The sequence below is a fragment of the Dipodomys spectabilis genome, unplaced genomic scaffold (assembly GCF_019054845.1).
Source record: "Dipodomys spectabilis isolate Male_0828 unplaced genomic scaffold, ASM1905484v1 ptg000140l, whole genome shotgun sequence".
Classification (NCBI taxonomy): domain Eukaryota; kingdom Metazoa; phylum Chordata; class Mammalia; order Rodentia; family Heteromyidae; genus Dipodomys; species Dipodomys spectabilis.
The window spans coordinates 13,480,880-13,501,129 of record NW_024870817.1 but is presented as its reverse complement, the minus strand read 5'-3'; the positions used below and the strand labels follow the sequence as shown (position 1 = coordinate 13,501,129).

The window sequence follows — 20,250 nt, the reverse complement described above, 5'->3', positions numbered from 1 at the left end:
GTAACACATGCACAGAAACTTTTTTTGGGGGGTCCGGTCGTGGGCTGAACTCTGGGCCTGGGCGCTGTCCCTCAGCTCTTCAGCTCAAGGCTAGCGCTCTACCACTTGAACCACAGCGCCACTTCCGGCTTTTTTCTTTTTGCTTATGTGGTGCTGAGGAATCGAACCCAGGGCCTCATGCATGCAAGGCAAGCGTTCTACCACTGAACCACCTTTCCCAGCCCAGAAACTTTTTTGTTTGTTTTTTTTACCACACTTTGTTATAACTATGTTCCATTAACCCATGAATACGTTGGGCTTACTGTGTAAGCTTCCAGAAGTCTGACACCAAATACCACTTCCTATAGAATAACATGTAACAGATGCATGCTCAATTAAGCTTCTTTTAACAAATGTTTAAGCTGCTGACCTTTTTTTTTTTAATTTTTATCGTGAAAATACCAAGCTGCTGACCTGAATACCAAAGTCCCTGGTTTCTGATTTTAAAGATGTGACTCACTTGAAAGACTATGAAAATAATCTAGTAGTGGTTATCAGTGGATCCATATTGTTAAATCTTGTGACTAAATTCCAATTCAATTATTGTCTGCTATACATAGCACATTAAAGTCCAAATTAGTTTTGTGAGGGTAAAATAAATTTAAGATTAATTCATTTCCTACTGTAAAACAACACTAACATAAACAGCCAGCCAAGGGGAACATTTTTTTCCCCCTAAAAATCAAAACTTCTAGCTATTCAGGAGACTGAGATCTGAGGATCACGGTTCACAACCAGCCCAGACAGAAAAGACCATGAGACTCTTACATTCAATTATCCAGAAACAGCTGGAAGTTGAGGTGTGGCTCAAGTGGCACAAAGCCATCCTTGAGCAAAAAAGCCAAGTGAGAGTATAAGGCCCTGAGTTCAAGACCTAGAAATGACACCATAAACAAATAATCCATCCCCATACACCCTAAAGAGGACTTATTCACTATGTGAGGGCTCACACCTATAATACTAACTACTCTAGAGGCTGAAATCAGTGGTCTGAGGTCAGCCCCCAAAAAACTCAACTAATAAAAAGTGGGTATGGTGGAGCATACCCATCATATCATAGTCCAGTCTGGCCTAAGCCAAAACTTCCTTATTTAAAAGAAACCAAAAAAGCAAAAAGGACTGGGAGCCAAGCTTGAAGGGTAGAGCATCTTTCTAGCAAGCACAGGTCTTGAGTTTAGGAAGGGAAAAAAAACAGGATCTCTAAGTAGAAAAAGTATCAAGTTATTGCTCAAATAAACTGTTTGAATACTAAGCATTGATTTTTGTGGACTATTCTTTATTTTTCTGGAATCAATGTAAGTCATGATCATGACATAGAATGCAATTCATCAATGAGGGCGATTCTTTCTTTCAGTGTTTATCTGTTACTCTGAATACTGTTACTACTGTGATGATTCCACATTCAAAATTAAATCATCCTAGGTAAAAGAATTAAGTTACTTGCTTTTTTTTTCTTTTGGTCAGTCATGGGACCTGAACTCTCGGCCTGGGCGCTGTCTCTAAGCTCTTCAGCTGAAGGTTAGCGCTCAACCACTTGGGCCACAGTGCCACATCTGGCTTTTTCTGCTTTTATGGTGCTGAGGAATCGAGCCCAGGGCCTCATGCATGCAAGGCAAGCACTCTACCACTAAGCTACCTTCCCAGCCCCAAGAATTAACTTACTTTCTAGAGAACTGTATGAAATATCACCACAGTTTTATTATTTCCTAATGATTTTCTGTTAAGTTTCTAAAGGATAAATCTTAACACTCTGGTAGTTTCATAATATTTAAAGTGACTCAAATTATATTAAATTTAAAATAAGAAGTTTAATCACTGAAATTGATATACTTAACATTCTTCCTAGGAGAACCCAGATTGCCAAAAACTGAACTGTTGGTGAAGGCTTGGTACAGGTCCACTTTCCTCATGCATTACCCACAATCACTGGTTCATCAAACATAGACTTCTTCAAGGCTTTAGGAAATCCTACCTATAACCTGGGAAGTATCTCCACTTTCTCCTGATAAATCACATGTTCCTTTACGTAGGTAAAACAAAGCCCTAAATTATTCTTGTGGCTTACCATTTTCTGACTTTATTACTGTCTTAACAGATCAGAATTTCAGTTTAAATATTTCATCAAGACATGTGGCAATTAACCCTGCATTCATTTATGAAGAAAATACTCATATTTAACTGTTAGAATACCAAGAGTTCTAAAATGTAATACAGTTAAATTAATGGGCTTGTATGCACAATATCTGATCTTTCCAAAATAAAAAATGACTAAAAAAGGAATTGGGTATATATGAATCATTATTTTATGCAGAATGTCAAACTTGATGAAATCTTAGGGAATGGAAAAATATGGTATTCTATTGTGTTTTTGTTTCAGAAACTAGTATAAGGAGAAAACATTTTTAAATAATTTATCAAAGGTTAAACATAATAGAAATCAAAAAAAATTGAAAACTTACCAGCCTTAGAGTACTAATAAAATATTTTATTAACAAAATCTGAAAAATGTGTACACCAAAATAAAAGTGATGACAAATGTCTAAAGATCTGCAAAGAATGTACACCACATGATTTTGTTTTTAACACTTTATATAAAAACTGTATTATAAATTCAAAATTAAACCTATTTGAATACTAACACTAACACTGTTCATATGAAGAAACTCAACAGTAGTAAAATACAAACACAGAAATGTTTAGTTTTGGTCCTTCTGGAAAAAAGAATGAAGATATTTTGGGTCTTTTTCATGGTGGCTCCATGCCCAAAATTAGAATATAAGATGGTGACTGCAACATTCTTAGTGTTTATCCTTGTAATCTTAAATGTCACCAGTCATAATAGCAATGAACTCCTCTTGATTAACTGCAGTAAGAAAGAAAATGTTAGTCAGAAATATAGATGCATTTTAGTCAAAAAATACCCTATTTTTAAGACTAAAGTTACCATTTACAGTACTTTTAAATTTTATATTATGTAAATTTCATAATAAGGCCTACTTTGCTCAGAAGTTAAACAGGTTTATTAAACAGAATTTCATGAATAACAAAAACATAAAATGTAATAAAGTTATAAAATTCATGTTCTACAATATTAACTGAGAAAAGAGATGATACTATGTTACTATAAAGCAATCAGTCATAACATTTGTACAAACTTATTAAGACAGTTTTAATAAACATGACATTTTACATTTCTTACGGTTCAATACCTCCTTATTACTCCTCCTTAACTAGTTTGGCAAATGCTTCCTCTCTAAGTAAGGCTGAAAATACAAGGCATGTAAATTATGGGTATTCTGAAGAATAAAAATACATTAAAAAAACTTTAAAGTTCAAATAGTTGTTTTTAAACTTTTGTATATTTAAAATAATTTCAAAGAAAAAATAATCAAAACCACATGACTGCAACTAAAAATATTAATAAAAATGGCAACTTGAAAATACAAATTTTATCTTAAAAAATGGCAACTTGAAAATACAAATTTTATCCTAAGTACTGTTGAAACCATAAAAAACAGATGTAAATTCAGTATATAATCACTGATTACTTTACCAAAATAATTAAATTCAGTAAGAAATTGTAATTTGTAAAGTGTGTTTCAGACAGTATGCTACAATAGTGGATAATTTTCTCTAATATAATTTTTATAAAACAATACACACACAAATTCAATTTCCAAATATTTGTAACGTTTCATTTTATGTATTCTGAGGAATCGAGTGTTATTCTATATCACTACTACAGTTTTATGTTTACTTTGAAGTATACTTTATTTACCTTTAACTCCACATCTATGTTTATTACTTTTTATTGTAATTTACAGTTTTACTGCTTTTAAAAACTGAGCAGCATGAAACATTCAAAGACAGATGAACTACAAAAGTCCACAAGAGTGAGAAAATATTATGATCATTAGCTGTTAAAATACAAAGAATGTAGTTTGTATCACTAAACAAAACTTGATTTGCAACCAAAAAAATTTATATTAAGTATATGCAAGTACAAAGCAGTCTGTTCTCTAAATGCTATGATCACTCAATAAAAGCTTCATAAAAAACACAGATACCATTAAGAGGAAGGTTTGGGAAAAAGATGGTCTTTAAAATGTGCTTGGAAAAATGACTAACATTTTAGTAGACAGATATTGGCAATTAGAGCACTCTTAAAACTGAGGAACAGCATAAGCAAATATGGCATAAAAAGTGTTTTCAGGATCAGAGTACTCTGTCAAACTGTGCACATATGGAAGATGAGGGCTGAAACCATAAAGCAGAAGACAGTGGGAAATAAAACTAGTTACTTGAAGTGGGACAGATATTAGAAGACTTTACATTTATAAACAGTAAAGATTCATTTAATATGAACACAGAAATAGCATAATCAAACCTCCATTTTAGGAAAAGAAATCAATCAACAAACTAAAGAAGAGTAAGATATTACAGAATTAGAGGTTTTATAGACTCAGGTTAACTAGAGGCTATAAAAAAAACCCAGCACCATTATGTAACATGTCAGCATACAGAATACTGCCACCTGCTGGACAATCAAGGAAAGCATAAATAAAGCTATAAGAATATAACTAAGACAGGTACTGGTATCCTACCCATATTCCTAGCTACTCGGGAGGCAGAGATCTGAGGGCACCATTCAAAGCCAGAGCATCAGGAAAGTCTGGGAGACTTTTATCTCTAGTCTGGGAGACTTTTATCTCTAATTAATGGAAACAGAAAGTGGCTGTTGCAATAACTAGTATATGTCTAAGACAAGCAGAAAAGGTCAGATAAGTTGATGTTAGGTGAAATAAACCCCAAGATAAGGACTCAAATGGTTTTTCTTTCTTGCTATTTTTCTAAGATATTTATAAGATGATTTCTTTGTTGCTTTGTATGTCCCTCCCTGTCCCTCCCCCACGGTATAACCCCTGCTTTCACTGTATTTGATGTTGGTATAATTTGTGGAGGGGAAGGGAAAAAACAAATCGTTTAAATAGGGATACAGGTGGACCTCATTGCAACAATGTGATGTACAAGTCATTATGTTGAAAAATGAACTATACAACTTTGGGGGGGTAGGGGAGGTTGGGAAGGGATGGGAAGAGGAAACAAAGGAGGAGGCAACAATGCTTGATAAGAAATGTACTCATCCTGCTCATGTAATTGTAACCCCTCTGTACAATATTTTCACAATTAAAAAAAGAAAAAAAAAGTGGAGCTGTGGCTCAAAGTGGTAGAGAGCTAGCCTTAAGCAAAAGAGCTCAGAAACAGCACACAACCCTGAGTTCAGGCCCCAAGTTCAGGCTCCATGACCAACAACAAAAAAGAACATTTCTAAGAAAGCAGGGTCTGAACTATCCACATAGGAAAAATAGTAAAAAGATCTGAAGCGTAACATTATTGTAACTTAGTAATAGTTTATAAGTGTATATTAGTTGAGTGACAAAGTCTGAAATTTTATTGAAGTTCTGCTAATACTTCATTTTCAGAGAGAAGTACCTTTTCAAAGTATAGTACTTCGTATTATAACCTATAATAATTTTAAAATTCTGATTCATTCTACATTGAATTTGTAAGGTATTTCAACAAAAATCCTACTACAGACTGAATGATATAATGAATAAAAAGTGTTAGTTTCTAGCTATGGCACACCCATAGTCCCAACTACTCAGGAGGCTGAAGTAAGGTGATCTCTTGAGCCTGAGTTCAAGACCACCTTGGGCAACATAAGCTCTGTCTATAAAGAAAAGAGGGAAGGATAGTTAACAAAGTGTCTTGACTATCACAAGGTAGGAATCTAGTATATGTGTCACACCAGAAATATTCAAAAAATAGGTTATGTAAAACTTACTTTCTCCATCACCATCTTTATCAAATTCTTCTATCATAGCCCGAAGTTCTTCATCACTCATATTTTCACCCAGTTCTCTAGCAACACGTCGCAAATTCCTCAAGCTTATTTTACCTGAATCATCATCATCAAATAGTTTAAATGCCTTAAGTATTTCTTCATGTGGATCTCTTTCCAATATCCAGTCTGTCACTGGAGTTAAAAATAAAAATTTAACCAAACCTACATAATCACAAAGGCATTCATTTGTAGAGTTAACTAACTATTAAATGAGAAAAGCTATAAATCTGTCAAACATTTATTCTAATATTACTATCTAAAACCCAAAGAAACAAACCTGAAATTATAAAAAGAAAATCCATATTTTAAATTTAAGATATTTAGAGCAAATAACTTGTAACAGTAAGCAAAACTGTATCACTCAGAGAAAAGAACTCATGTGAGCCATATTTACTTCAGGTCAACTTTTATTTTTTTTTATTTTTTATTTTTTTTGCTGGTCATGGGGCCTGAAACTCTTGGCCTGGGCGCTGTCCCTCAGCTCTTTGGCTCAAGGCTAACGCTCTACCAGTTGAGCCATCGCACCACTTCTGACTTTTTCTGCTTATGTGGTACTGAGGAATCGAACCCAGGGCCACACACATGCAAAGCAAGCACTCTACCACTAAGCCACCTTCCCAGTCCCTCAACTTTTATTAAAAATTGTACTAGGCTCCAGTGACACCACACCTAAATGAGACTAAAAAGTCATATCTCCAAACAAGCTAAATCAATAAAAGCTGTGAGCTAAACTTAATATACTCATGCTTCCTCTAATTGAATCCTTAAAAACAAACAGAATTTGAGAAATTAACAAAAAGCACTTCCATCATTGATAAGGCACACTCTGAATCAATAGATGAAAATTCCTCTAACATGATTAGAAGAACTTCTTGGTGTCTAAAATGTGGAAAGTAGATTTAAAGGATTCAAACTGATCACAGGAAAACAGGAAAATAAAATCTTGGAAAAGCACCCTCTAAAGTCATTGACACTTTGCTCGGAAGGATAATGTGAGTAATTTTAGGCCTCAACAAAAGAAATATGTATTTAATATACTAAACAAAATCACATATAAAATCATAGTAATGTAGCTAGCCTAAATATTTTCCATACTAGCCTTTAATTGGTAAGTACAATAACAAAAAAACTGAAGGAAAAATATGTAAATTTTTTAAAATACTAGGTAAAATTCTCAAAATGTGGGTATGTCTGAAGTAATTATACATGCTACTCTACAAGAAAAGAAAAGGTATTTTAAGATTACCAGTGAAACATTAAAAGTAGTCCTCGTGAGGTCACAGAATCATCACAAAACTGCAACAGTTTGAAAATATAAAGTGCTGGTATGCTTAGTGAATGTAAACTTAAAAAATGAATCAATAAATCAAAATCCCCAACAAGGTATTGCTGTTTGCTGTTGTTTCATCTGCATTTGGTTGAGCAAGCACCTGGTAAAGCTAACGTATCACCTACATATTCAATATGTAACTTTTAATCACTAATTTTATCCAAAAAAAGGCTTCCAAGTAACTAATTGAAGTATATTACTATCAGTATGCAAATCAAAGCTCATAAATATTCAGTCAAAAAAGATTTGGCATATATACAGCCATTACACCAAAATAAAATACCACACTTAACTCTATGGCTCATACTCAAACTTATTTTGAATTTAGTCCCAACAAAAAAGCAGGACAAGGAAAAAAGTGTTAAGAAATTCTCCTTACCAATTAAATAATTTGCATGACAGGTGAACCAAAAAAGCAGCTTGCTGAATGTATTAATGTACTTAAGGAAGCAACAGGGTGATATGGGGAACAGATGGGACTCCAAGATGTATAAATTCTTATCCCTCTGGTACTTTGTGTTAGCTCAGATTTATTTGTAATCTATATATCCTTTTATCAATGCTTTCCTTTAGAATAAAGCTATTTCTTGAAATTACAAATGTCTGTAGTTGCAGATACCTAAAGTATTATCTAGCATATATAATTATTCAGAGCCTCTTCTCCATGTCGTCTTCTTCTACTTCTGTTTTATAAGTAAACTTTAATCACAAGAAGTATCTTTTCATGAAATCTATTGATACATATTTCGTATAGGTTTCCTCTATTTCACAAAACTTCAGACTTCTTAGCCGGGCGCCAGTGGTTCACGCCTGTAATCCTAGTTACTCAGGAGGCTGAGATCTGAGGATCTCGGTTCAAAGCCAGCCCGGGCAGAAAAGTCTGTGAAACTCTTATCTCCAATAAAGCGCCAGAAAACTGGAAGTGGCGCTGTAGCTCAAGTGGTAGAGTGCTTGCCTTGAGCTGAAGAGCTGAGGGACAGAGCTCAAGCCCAGAGTTCAAGCCCCACAACTGACAAAAAAAAAGCAAAAACCTTCAGACTTCTATGTAACTGTTATTATCTCATGGGGTATTTGTTTTGCTTTTTTTTAATAATACTGAAGTTTTGTTGTTGTTTGTCGGTCATGGGGCCTGAACTCTGGGCCTGGGTGCTATTCCTGATCTCTTTAGCTCAAGGCGCTTAGCGCTCTACCACTTGAGCCATAGAGCCATTTCCGGCTTTTTCTGCTTATGTGGTGCTGAGGAGTCGAATCCAGGGCTTCATGCATGCAAGGCAAGGTAAGCCACCTTCCCAGCCCCAATACTGAAGTAAAGCACTCTAAATCAAACCAATTATAAAGACACATGATTTAACTACAACTATCAGAAGCATACTTCATCAAAATAATTAGGTCTTATGCATATAAAAACTCACTTAAGAATACAACATTCAAACACATCACATTAAAGTAAATAAAAAATGATTTAGTGCTAGAATAGCAAGTCTACTTCTCACTGCCACTAGAAATTTCTATCCAAACACAAACACTTGCTTTAAACCCAGCACACTGGGCTCCAAACTCCTTCCATGACCACCATGCAGGTCTTTGCTCCTCCCTGATCTGTAACCTTCAAGGACAAGAGCATCAGTAATAGATAGTTAACTCAATTTGAAAAGCCAAAATCGTTTCCTTCCCATAAACTTCATCAGTGAACAGATTATGTCGCTCTCATTGTTAGAAGAAAAAACTATACCATTTCAGGACTAAAGTCTAGAATGTGGTTTGTAATCTTTCGTCCCGCTAACTCATCCTCAATCTTCACATCATATCCCATAACTTAAAAATTGTTAGATAATCTTTGCTGACTAAAGTCTAAATTCTCTCCAATATTTGACAGTTGGCCAATAGGACCCACTTCTTCTTTCTCAGTTATTTCCCTATCCTCTAACCAAGGAAACCATCTGAAGTTTCAAAATGTGCTAGACTTCTAATACCACTCCTAGTTTTGCTATCTTCTTTGCTTCTTGAAGTATTTTTCTACTCCTCCTGCAGCCTTCTTGGAAATTGTATTCACATTCCAAAGGGCCTAAATTTAAAATCTCCACAGTGAAGTCTGCTTAAATTTGTCTGGATGAAGAGCTGATAGTAAATCTTTCCAGTAAATGGCCAGACAGTAAATATTTTAGAGGCTTGGCAGGGAGGTCCTAAGGTCTCTGTTTAAACCATGAAGTCTACTATGGTAGCATGAAGAATGGGTATGGTAGCATTAAGAGTGCAGTAGTGGCCCAAGAGTTGTAGCTTCCCTAGACAAAAAACACACTTTACCACATGAACCATGGCTTGTTATCACTTATACTTAAAAGAAAAATTGCTTGGTAACTTTTAATTAATTCCCCTTCCTCACACCAGTAACCGAATGCCAAAAATCCAGTATTAAATATGCAAAATAAAAATATAATCTTGTAAATAGGCAATTAAAAGAACAACATAGTATGTGACAGAAATAGAAGAAACACAAGTATCTGATTTACACTGTTCCTACTTCTAAAAAAAAATCCTAGCAGACATGGGTTGACTCATGCCTGTAATCCTAAATATTCAGGGGATTAACACCTGAAGGATCACAGTTCAAGGCCAACTCAGGCAAAAAAGTACCTTAGACTCCATTTCTAAAAGAACCAGCAAAAAGCAGAGCTGGAGGTATGGCTCAAGTAGTAAAGTGCCAGCCTAGCAAGTGTGAGACCCTAAGTACAAACCCTAATACCATGCTCTCCTCCCTCAAGAAAGCGATTCTTGAAATACCAATGATACTCATCAGCTCAGCTCAGGCCTCCTTGAATCTAAACTTGCATTAAATATTTAATGCTTCTTCCTAAAGCTGGGGGAGGGGGGGCGATATTAAATGTTAACTTCATTCATAGGTATCTGTGAGGCAGTATACTTAAGCAGTAGTAGACAATACATAAAGCCAAGATTCACATGTTCTGGTTTTGAGGCACTCATCACAAAGTATAAAATATTAATCTATGTCTCATTATTAATCAAAATATGAAGGTTTGATACATCATTTTTGATTGATTCTCAAATGTAAGGAATTTTTACTTAGTAGCTGGTATTCTCAATAGGTAGTTTTATGTAGCTAAAGTATATGTTAGACATGTCAGAGGTTCACCGTTCAAGAGCCAAAGTTGGTGTTTGCCATAGCTATGTATGCTAGAAGGAATAAGTATTTCTGCTCTGTTATCTTAGAAAAGATAGGATTTCAGGAAAAGGTGAAAGTAGCATGGGCCTCTGTTCCTGACTGCTAATAAAACCTCTTTTGAAACTGAATTCAGGGGCTGAGAATGTGGTTTAGTGGTTGAGTGCTTTTCTAGCATGCATGAAGCCCTGGATTCAATTCCTCAGTACCACAGAAAACAGAAAAAGCCGGAAGAGGCACTGTGGCTCAAGTAGTAGAGTGCTAGCCCTGAGCAAAAGAAGCTCAAGGACAGTGCTCAGGCCCTGAGTTCAAGCCCCAGGACTGGCAAAAGAAAAAGGTCTCATGGAGCCCAGCACTGGTGGCTCATGCCTGTCATCCTAGCTACTCTCAGGAGGCTGAGATCTGAGGCTCACAGTTCAAAGCCAGCCCGGGCAGGAAAGCCCATGAGACTATTATCTCCAATAAACCACTGGAAAACCAGAAGTGGCGCTGTGGCTCAAGTGATAGAGCGCTCGCCTTGAGCTGAAGAGCTGAGGGATAGCATCCAAGCCCAGAGTTCAAGCCCCATGGACTGACAAAACAAAAACAAAAACTGAATTCATTGACAAAAAAAAATTGACAAAAACAATGATGATAATACCTAGACTGCTACTAAAAAAAAAAAGACAGAAAAATCTCAGTTTTTTTTTTTGTCCAGTACGCAGCCTCTGACACAAATACTATTTTTAAAAAAAGTTGTCATAGATTACACTTAGTAGCATTTACTATATGGAAGGTCCTTTTATAAGTACTTCATGTATTATTAAATTATTTAACCCTTACAAGAACCTTTTGAGACATATTTACAATTATCCCAATTTGATAGTTGAACTTAAGACATAGGTACATAAAATGATTAAACTGTATAGCTAGTAAGTGGTAAAACCCAGATCTGAATTCTCAAGTAGGCCAGTGTAAACGACTACACAGTAGCTAATGTGCCTGAATTAAATAGCTCTTTCCTAGTATTATCATTCCACTATAGCCTAACACCTTGTTCCTACAAATAATCTAAATTCACACGTGGAATATTATAAGCATAAGCCTTATAAAAACATCTATCTGTACTGAGAGAAGAAAGGTGGCTCTTTCCTTTTCAGGAAAATAAATCTGCAAATCATAAGGAATAAAACAATACACTTCTAAAAGGGACAGATGCTTCTCTAAATAGTCACATATTAGTTTACAAGTTGGAGAATCTGTGCTGTGGTTTCTTTCACTTAAATTTGCCATTTACTTCTGTCTCCCCTCTTTGTTATGAGCTTTCAAATTGGAAAAAAAACAGTCTAACAATGTGAATCTATTTTCTCTCTCTACTAATTACCATTTCTTTTTGTTTCTCATATTGCTTCTTAATGAATATTTAAAATAAGTTTATACGTGCATATAAAATTGCATATGCTTTCAATTTTTTGAAAATAACTATATGGGACTAGGAAGGTAGCTCAGCAGTAGATTGCATGCCTTGCAAGCATGAGGCCCTGGGTTCGATTCCTCAGCACCACATAAACAGAAAAAGCCGGAAGTGGTGCTGTGGCTCCAGTGGTAGAGCGCTAGCCTTGAGCTGAAGAACTGAGGGACAGCGCCCAGGCCCAGAGTTCAGGCCCCATGACCGGCAAAAAAAAAAAAAAAAGAAAATATATGATGTGCTTAAGTGATTATCATTTTTTGGGAAAAATAACTTAATAGAAATAAATCTGAATGTTTACACATTTCACATATGATATTTTAGTCAATATATTCAGTTTATAGTAGCCAAGTCCTAGCTTTCCAGAATCTTCTATACTGAAAAGCCTAATCTAGACTATAAAAAAAAGATTTATCTATGACTAATCAATAATTCACTAAAATCAATTATATACAATTTAAGTATATTAAACTCATGACACATTATTTTCCCTTGGTAGTTCTAAAGCATTTTCTGTTTCTTTTATTACTCTTTTAAATAGTTCAAAGTTATCCAGCACATACAGCCCTCTCATCAACTCTATCATTATGAAGGAAAGTTTCTCATCTATACCAAATGCAATCAATTTCCTCTTCTCCCACTATACCCCCCACCAAAAAAAATTATTTGTAGAAAGGTCTTGGAAAATATTTCCTAAGTAGCAGAACACTATATTTTTTATCTTACTCAGAGAAAATTATTTGTTGATTAACTTTTTAAAACATAATATATAAACACTTATTAATTGGAAAAAAATCTTTACATAAAAAGCTGCATTATAGTTTCTGCTTGGAAGAAACATTATTATTCTTAGACGAAAAACTACAACTCTTACAACTACAAACATTTTTCCTTTGAAAGAAGAAAAGTACCCTCTGTTCAAAAAAAAATGTGAACCGTATTGTACACCAAAACATTTAATAACAAAATTCTCTACTTTAATTAAAAAATATATATTAACTGGACAATTTCCCAACAACTCCTGATTACAAAAATCATTAAAATACACACCAACTTCATTAAAATCTTCAAAGGTGATTTTCCCTGTGGCTTCTCTGTCGTAATCCTTAAGAATTTTCAGCACATCCGCTTTTTTTACATCAAACCCCAAAGCTCTCATTGCCACCTTTTGGAGTAAAAGAGAAAAGCAAATTATGAAGCACTTCTTACAAAAGAAATGATTACTAATCTTTTTATCTCTTAAAGAGATAAAAATGCCTTGAGGAAATACAATTCTTTTGTAGGCTTTATATATCTAAAATAACAAAGAGTACAGTTAATCTCCATTACAGAAATAAGACGTTTTCATTAAGATTTTATTTTTTCTGACTAGTGAACAGTGTTTAGAGAATACACCCTACTATGCATTGACTTGGACAATTTTAAAAATCTATTTACTCTCAAAGAAATAAAATTAAAATGTAAACTATATATTACATAAATATTAAGGCTATACAAGAACAAGAACGTATACATTAAACAAAAATTATACATTAAAACACGAATTATTGGCTCAGCCTGGTAGCACACACCTGTAATCAAAGCATTCAGGTGGTTAAGGCAGGAGAATTCCAAGTTTAAGACCATCCTTGGCTATGAAGTAAGACTCTTATCAGTAAGTAAGTAGATAAATAAATAATAAAGACCCCGTGCAATTAGCTACCAAGTAAACAGTCCAAGACCTAAGTTTAAACAAATAAGAAAAGAGTTTTATTACTAATTAATGAAGTCTTATTTGAGAGTTGTTCCTTAATGAATAAATGAAGAGAAGTAGAAGGCATTCAGAAAGGATGATTGGTATTAAAACAGACACTGAAATTGATGTTGGAAAAATAGATCTGAGAAACAATGAACAGAGCTGTTTACCTTCTATGAATGGGAAGAGCTCAGGTGAAAGGCAGCACCTAGCAAGTGACAAAACTAGATGGGAATAAAACCGCAGCGGGCATTTAATAGAAAGAAAGCAAAGGAATCTGAAGTTCATGTAGTGTGTGGTATATAGTGAGTCGGTAAAGGTCTAAATGCAGCAAACTATTAGAATAGTTTAAGAAAGATCTAAATCCAATGGTGATATACAAGGTGAACTACAAATAAAAAAACAAGTTAGAAAGTTTCAGCAATGAAAAAAGTTCCAAACCAAGCTAGTAATCACAACAAATCGAAGAAATATTTTAAAGGTCAAATCAGGATAGCTAAAAGAAAAAACAACAGGAAAAACAATCTGGAGAGACAATAAAGATTGAGCAGTTTATTACTAGACATTCTACACATTCTATCCTTTCTTTGCCTAGTTCCTAACCCTATTTGGAATTCTTGTGTACCAAAATCCCTTAGAAGTTGCCAAAGTTAACTACGAAATAAACATTCAGATTTTCCATTAAAGACAGTAAAAATCTCAAAAAGTTATCTTTGCGACTACGCTAAATATAAAACTAATATCAACTTCCCTTGCATCTTTATAAATAACTCCAAGCCTTAACGGTGTCATTTTCCTCCGTTAGGTATGTAATATTAGGTATCAGACAAGTTATATACTGTTTGTATCAGAGAAAGTAAGTTGAGACTGAAAGTGGACTGAAAATTTAAAGCTTACAAGACACTGAACATTCCCTCAATCGTAAAATTAAGCTATCCTTGCACACGTGCGTGCAGGAACACACACACGCAGGCGCACACACGCACACACGCACACACACACACAAACCAGAAGTCAGAAGAATATGGTACTAACCAAACGCAGTCCTTCAATTATATGAGTGAAAAATACACAGTATCATTTATTTTACCAAATGACAAAAAATTCCCTAAAATCTGTTAGTTCTATTTACTTTTCTTACAGCACCTAACTGTAATTGTTTAAAATTGCTTCATAATTTTAATGCCAGTTCATTTAAAATAATTATTTCCAAATATATTTTAAAGCAAATGCCACAACTGTAAATTAACTTAATAGGGAATTAAACCTCAAAGTACACTATTACCTTTAATTCATGATAATCTATTGCTTCATCTTTGTCTGTATCAAATAGCTCAAAAGCATCTTTAATTTCTTGTTTCTGTTCTTCAGAGAGTTCTCTTCTTTTTTTCCTCTTTGTTTTATCTACTACCAGCTCACTTCTATGAAACAGAAAAACAGTCTTTAGCCCCCTTAAATACAGTGTTTTATGCAAATTGGTTAAAGAATAAGTTTCAAAATTTTTTTAAAAAGGATTCTGGTGAGTCAATACCCTGCTTATTTTCTAATCTAAACTACTATTTACTTGCATTTCCCAAGACTGAACAGTGCTACTACACATTGTAACTAAAGGAAAAGAAGCCAGACACTGGTGGTAATCCTAGCTACTCATAGCCAATCAGGAAGCTGAGATCTGAGGGCCAGGGTCAGAAGCCACTCCATATAGAAGCCATCCCATGTAGAAAAAGTCTGTGGGACCCTTATCTCCAATTAACCAGCAAAAAGCCAAAAGTGAAACTGATTCAAATGGCAGAGTGCCAGCCTTGAGTGAAAAGTTAAGGGAGAGTGCTCTGACCTCTGACCCTGAGTTCAAGTCCCAGTCCCAGTAAGAAAGAGAAAGAGAGAATGAATATACCAAGTTTCCCTCTCCTGTCCTTTGTATTTTTCCCACAAATATTACTGCGAAGAAATAAGAATAGTGAAAAGTCTTAACACAGGTCTGAAATCCTAACCAAAGCAAGTATCTATACTAACATCGTTCTACAAAAGCATAAAAAAAGCAAAAATGAAAACAAAACTCATCGTTGATCATTCTATACTTTTTTTTCTTGATTATCTGTAAAACTGGGTTCTCAAAATCACTACAGAAAAAAAAAAAAAGAACCATAAACTGTATCAATTAACACAAATTATTCTGGCTCTGTAAATCCAGGTTTTATTTAACATGGCTTCTACTAATTTAGTACCGTCCTTGTAACTTCTCGGACTATACCAAACCAACCAAAATATTAATGCCTCTAGATACATTACAAATGCTAGACTCCAAAAATAGGACGGAGTACTCTGGCCTTAGTTCCAGGAGACGTGAAAAGTCTTGCACTCTTCACTTAGCATGTAAATGAGAGGCTCAAATTTTTTGTCTAAAAACAAAACATCTCCGGAAAAGCTTAACACAAATAAAAGGGCAGGGGGGGTGGGGGTGGGGAAGGGGTGGGGGTGGGGCAGGAGAGGTGGGAGTGGGGGTGGGGGGATGAGAGGTAGGGGTGGGGAAGGGAGTGGGGTGGGGAAGAAGGGCTTTAATCTTCAAGCCAGAAACATCTTCCTGCAAAGCTGGCGACCTTGAAGCGCTCTCACTTTCTTTTAAAGAGGGTGCCACACGCGTGTGCCAACACCGGTTTCAAAGGGGGTAAGATGCTTAGGAAACTGGCGAGTGTCATTCTGAAGACCAAGGCCGGTGTCGGAGGGTGTGGTCGGGGGCGTTTCAAGGTGGTTGGCTCTCGGACGCAACCACCCCCCTCCCCAGGAGCCCGGGCCTGTCTAGACAGGGCCTGACTGGCAGGCTGGCGTGGGGCGGCGGGGTGACGGCGGCCCTGGTCCGCCCCGGGCTCCGGCGCTCGCGCGGCCTCCCCCGGCCTCTTGCGCGGGGCCGAGTGCGGCACGCAGCGGGGCCCGGCCCAGGCCCCGGCACAACGCCTTCCCCTCCGAGGGTGGCCTGGCTACGGCCGGGTCAAGTGTCACGTCTACGCGGAGGGAGGGGACCGGAGGTCGGAACAGCATCGAAGCGGAGGCCTGCGGCGGCGGGGCACGGCCTTTCCCGGCGAGGGGAAGCGGCGGCCGCCCCGGCTGCGCGGGCGGGAACCCCGGGAGCCAGGGCCCGGTGCTCGGGATACACCGAGACCTCGCGATAGTGCACTCCCTCCCGGCTCGCCGTGGAACCCGCGGCCTCCGAGGGCCACGGCGGGAAGGGCCTCGGGCCTGGGGCCCAGGCGGAGGGCTGCGGACGGGGTGGCCCGGGGTCCCCGTCCCGCGTCCGTCACGGCATCCTCCGGCTGGCGCGGGCCGCAGGCGGCCTCCCACCTCCACCCATCCGGGGCCCCACTCCGCGGTGTCCACAGCATTCCGCTCCGGGGTGCCTCAGTACCGACCTCAGAGCTAAACTCATTTTCTCTCCGGACGGAGACCTTCCTCTCAAGAACGACTTTAACCCCTAGACGGCGCCGCGCCCCTTCCACTCGCCGTTCAACGGACTCCTAGCTCGCCCGACCGCCCTGAGCACCAGGAACTCCTCAACCGGATTGGTCGAAAAGCGCCAATGCGCTGCTCGTTAGAACGGAAGTTTTGCGATCCTCTATTCCCATTGGCCATATGGTACGTCAATCAAAGAAAGTCTATTGGTCCTCTCCCCCCCCCCCCACCCCTCCGCCCATCAGATTGGCCAGATGTGCTCTCCGCCACCCCCTGGATCTTTTGCGGGTGCGCTTCTGAGTAGGGGCTTTGAGGCGGTCTCTCCGGGATAGAGGAGGAGAAATAGTCCCGCAGGCTGGTCATCCCGCAGGCTGTCTTCCCTGGCGGGGAGCGGCGGGTGCAGAGAAATCTTCCTAACTTGGCTCCGGCCTGATCAAAAACTTTACCGGGCACATGTACTGAAAATGCACAGTGAGATCTGTCTACCTCCACTCTGATTCGGGAATGGAGTCGCTCGTTCTGTCTCTTCTCCGTTGCTATTTCACAACACATCGAGGTTCCTCAAGCTCACTTTATTTTAGTAATTAATTGATAATGAATACTCGTGTTCTTCATCTCTCCTACTTAGCTGAATTAGAGCAGGATTGTATCTTCCATTCGACAGTAGTCAAATAAAAACAAAATAATAATAAAATGCATTATGCCTGAAAGTGTTGTATTTTGGTAAACATTCATACAACAACTATGAAATTAATTTCTGATATCTAAATAATCTTCAGAGTCCGTCCTCAGACTTAATATTTTACAAACTGCCTGCAAAAACTAAAATTCAGAAAGCTGCTGACAATCCTACCAACACTTCGGAAAGAGTCAATCTACCTGACAGAACCTCAGGGAGATTCCACATAAAGGGTGGGAAGAGAAGTCGGAAAAATACAAAGCCAGCACTTTGCTTCCTCCAGATTTCCCTCCCTAAAACTTTCTCTTCACCTGTGTCTAGAATTGCACTCTTAAAACTAAACTAAGAATTAAAAGCATCAGTTATTCTTTTTTAATCAGCAGCATGAAACATAAAACTAAGGGAAACAAATTATTATCTCAGGACTTCAAGTCAGCTAGTAACCAAAAGAAATTCACTGTGATAATAATGATGATGATGAACTTCCTAAGACGTAATAGGAAAATACTGTATCAGAGAACAGAATACTCAGGAAAAAAAAGAAAAGAGAACAAGAAAAGGTTGGAAATAAACATATATACATGCAGAAGATTAAAAATCTAATAGAATTATATGGTAACTTAGTAGACAAAACATCCCAGAGCATACAGTACTCAAACAACACATGGACAATTTTGACATTGAGGATTTATCTGTCATATGACTAATGAAAATTCCAGAAAAGCAACTAATAGGTGGAAAATGTCAAAGAAATAACTAAGAAATTTTAAAGACTTGAAGATTAACAAAAGACCTCAGATATAGAAGGAATACAGGGCTAAACACAATAAATGATAGAAGCTTCTAGCCAAATCAACAATAAAAGAATACGACAATACAACAATAAAATAAAATTAAAGAAAGTGGCCTAGAATTACATATGGGAGCATAATAAAGACTTCAGAAAGTTTAATTAACATGTACTCTAGAAAATACACGGTAGGGGCTGGGAAGGTGGCTCAGTGGTAGAGCACTTGCCTTGCATGCATGAGGCCCTGGGTTCGATTCCTCAGCACCACATAAACAGAAAAAAACGTGGAAGTGGAGTTGTGGCCCAAGTGGTAGAGTGCTATCCTTGAGCTGAAGAGCTGAGGGATAGCGCCCAGGCCCAGAGTTCAGGCCCCATAACCAACCAAAAAAAAAACACAGCAAGTTATACACAATACAAGAATGTGGCAAACAGAATGGCCCAAGATGCTCCTACCCTGATACCTAAAACTTGTATGTTACATTGCATGGCAAAAGGAGTTTTGCACCGGGCGCCGTGGTGGCTCATGCCTGTAATCCTAGCGACTCAAGAGACTGAGATCTGAGGATCCCGGTTCAAAGCAAGCTGGGGCAGGAAAGTCCGTGAGACTCTTATCTCCAATAAACCACTAGAAAGCCAGAAGTGGCGCTGTGGCTCAAGCGGTAAGAGTGCTGGTATTGAGCTGAAGAGTGAAAGAATAGCACCCAACCCCAGAGTTTAAGCCCCATGACCCACAAAAAAAAAAAAAGAAGTTTTGCAAGTGTAAAGTTACTAACCTTATAACTGGGTAATTGTTTTGGTGCACCCCTTCTGAGACATGAGCCCTCAAAAACACAGGCTTTTTTCCATGTAGAGACAGGACTAATAAAGCAGGAGAGTTGGGAGAGGTTTGCAGTATGATAATAATTCAATTTACCATTATTTGCCTCGAAAATGAAAATAATCAGGTCATAAATCCCAATATGGACGTAGAAGTTAAGATGGATTCTAGCCAGCAACTCTAGCCAGAAGGACATGGAGACCTACATTTAATGAAAGAGTGAAACTGGTTAGTAGTACTTGTAGGACCCTAAGAAAATTCAGTTGAACTACACTGTATTTAGACTTCTGACCTTTAGAAATTTGGCATAAAACTAAGTGAGTGTTGTTTTAAACCTGAAGTTACACAAGAGAAAAGGAATACACAGGGAATCACAAGGCTATGAAAAGAGGAAATAGGAGGTTTAAGAAGCAATTAGTCTAAAATAAATGAAGGATACTTGGGGAAATGTCTTCTAGAAGAAAAATATAACCAGGATTCAAAGCAATATGCAAAACAGATAAAATGTAAGTTAATGAATTCAGTGACATGGCCAAGAAAGTATTGCTTTCTTTACAGTAAAAAAATAAGAGAAAATCCTTGAAAAAAACACACTAGAAAAATCATGGCTGAAAATCATGCAATTTTAGGCTAGTGAACGCTGTAGAGTACCATCCACTTTCCTCTCTTCAGAACCAAAAACTTCGGAAAGTCTTTACAGCTGAGAAATAACAGTGCTAGGACATTGCCCTCCATCAAATTTGGTTTTTTAAGCAAAGTTCAACATTCTTCTCCTTGAGGGTAGGGTGTATCCAAAGATTGTTCAAACTAGAGAGAAAGCTGAGTTCTTTTTCTTAAAGGAAGGAAACTCTCTGAAAGGCTTCATCTACTTTATAGTTCCCCCTCT

General features: G+C 37.3%; 1 protein-coding gene across 2 annotated transcripts; it reads right to left on the bottom strand.

The window, feature by feature from the left end:
- Window positions 1-2,509: 2,509 nt before the first annotated feature.
- Cetn3 (centrin 3) lies at window positions 2,510-17,174 on the bottom strand. Of its 2 annotated transcripts, none has more exons than XM_042691002.1 (5): window positions 17,039-17,174; window positions 14,920-15,055; window positions 12,950-13,064; window positions 5,885-5,998; window positions 2,510-2,902 (listed from the first exon to the last, which is right to left on the bottom strand). In XM_042691002.1, the coding sequence occupies exons 1-5, from the start codon at window positions 17,053-17,055 to the stop codon at window positions 2,859-2,861; spliced, it is 426 nt and encodes a 141-aa protein (XP_042546936.1). In that variant the 5' UTR covers window positions 17,056-17,174; the 3' UTR covers window positions 2,510-2,858. The 2 variants fall into 2 exon arrangements, with proteins under 2 accessions (XP_042546936.1, XP_042546935.1); XM_042691001.1 differs by having other exon boundaries at window positions 5,885-6,076; window positions 17,039-17,172.
- Between the last annotated feature and the right edge of the window lie 3,076 nt (window positions 17,175-20,250).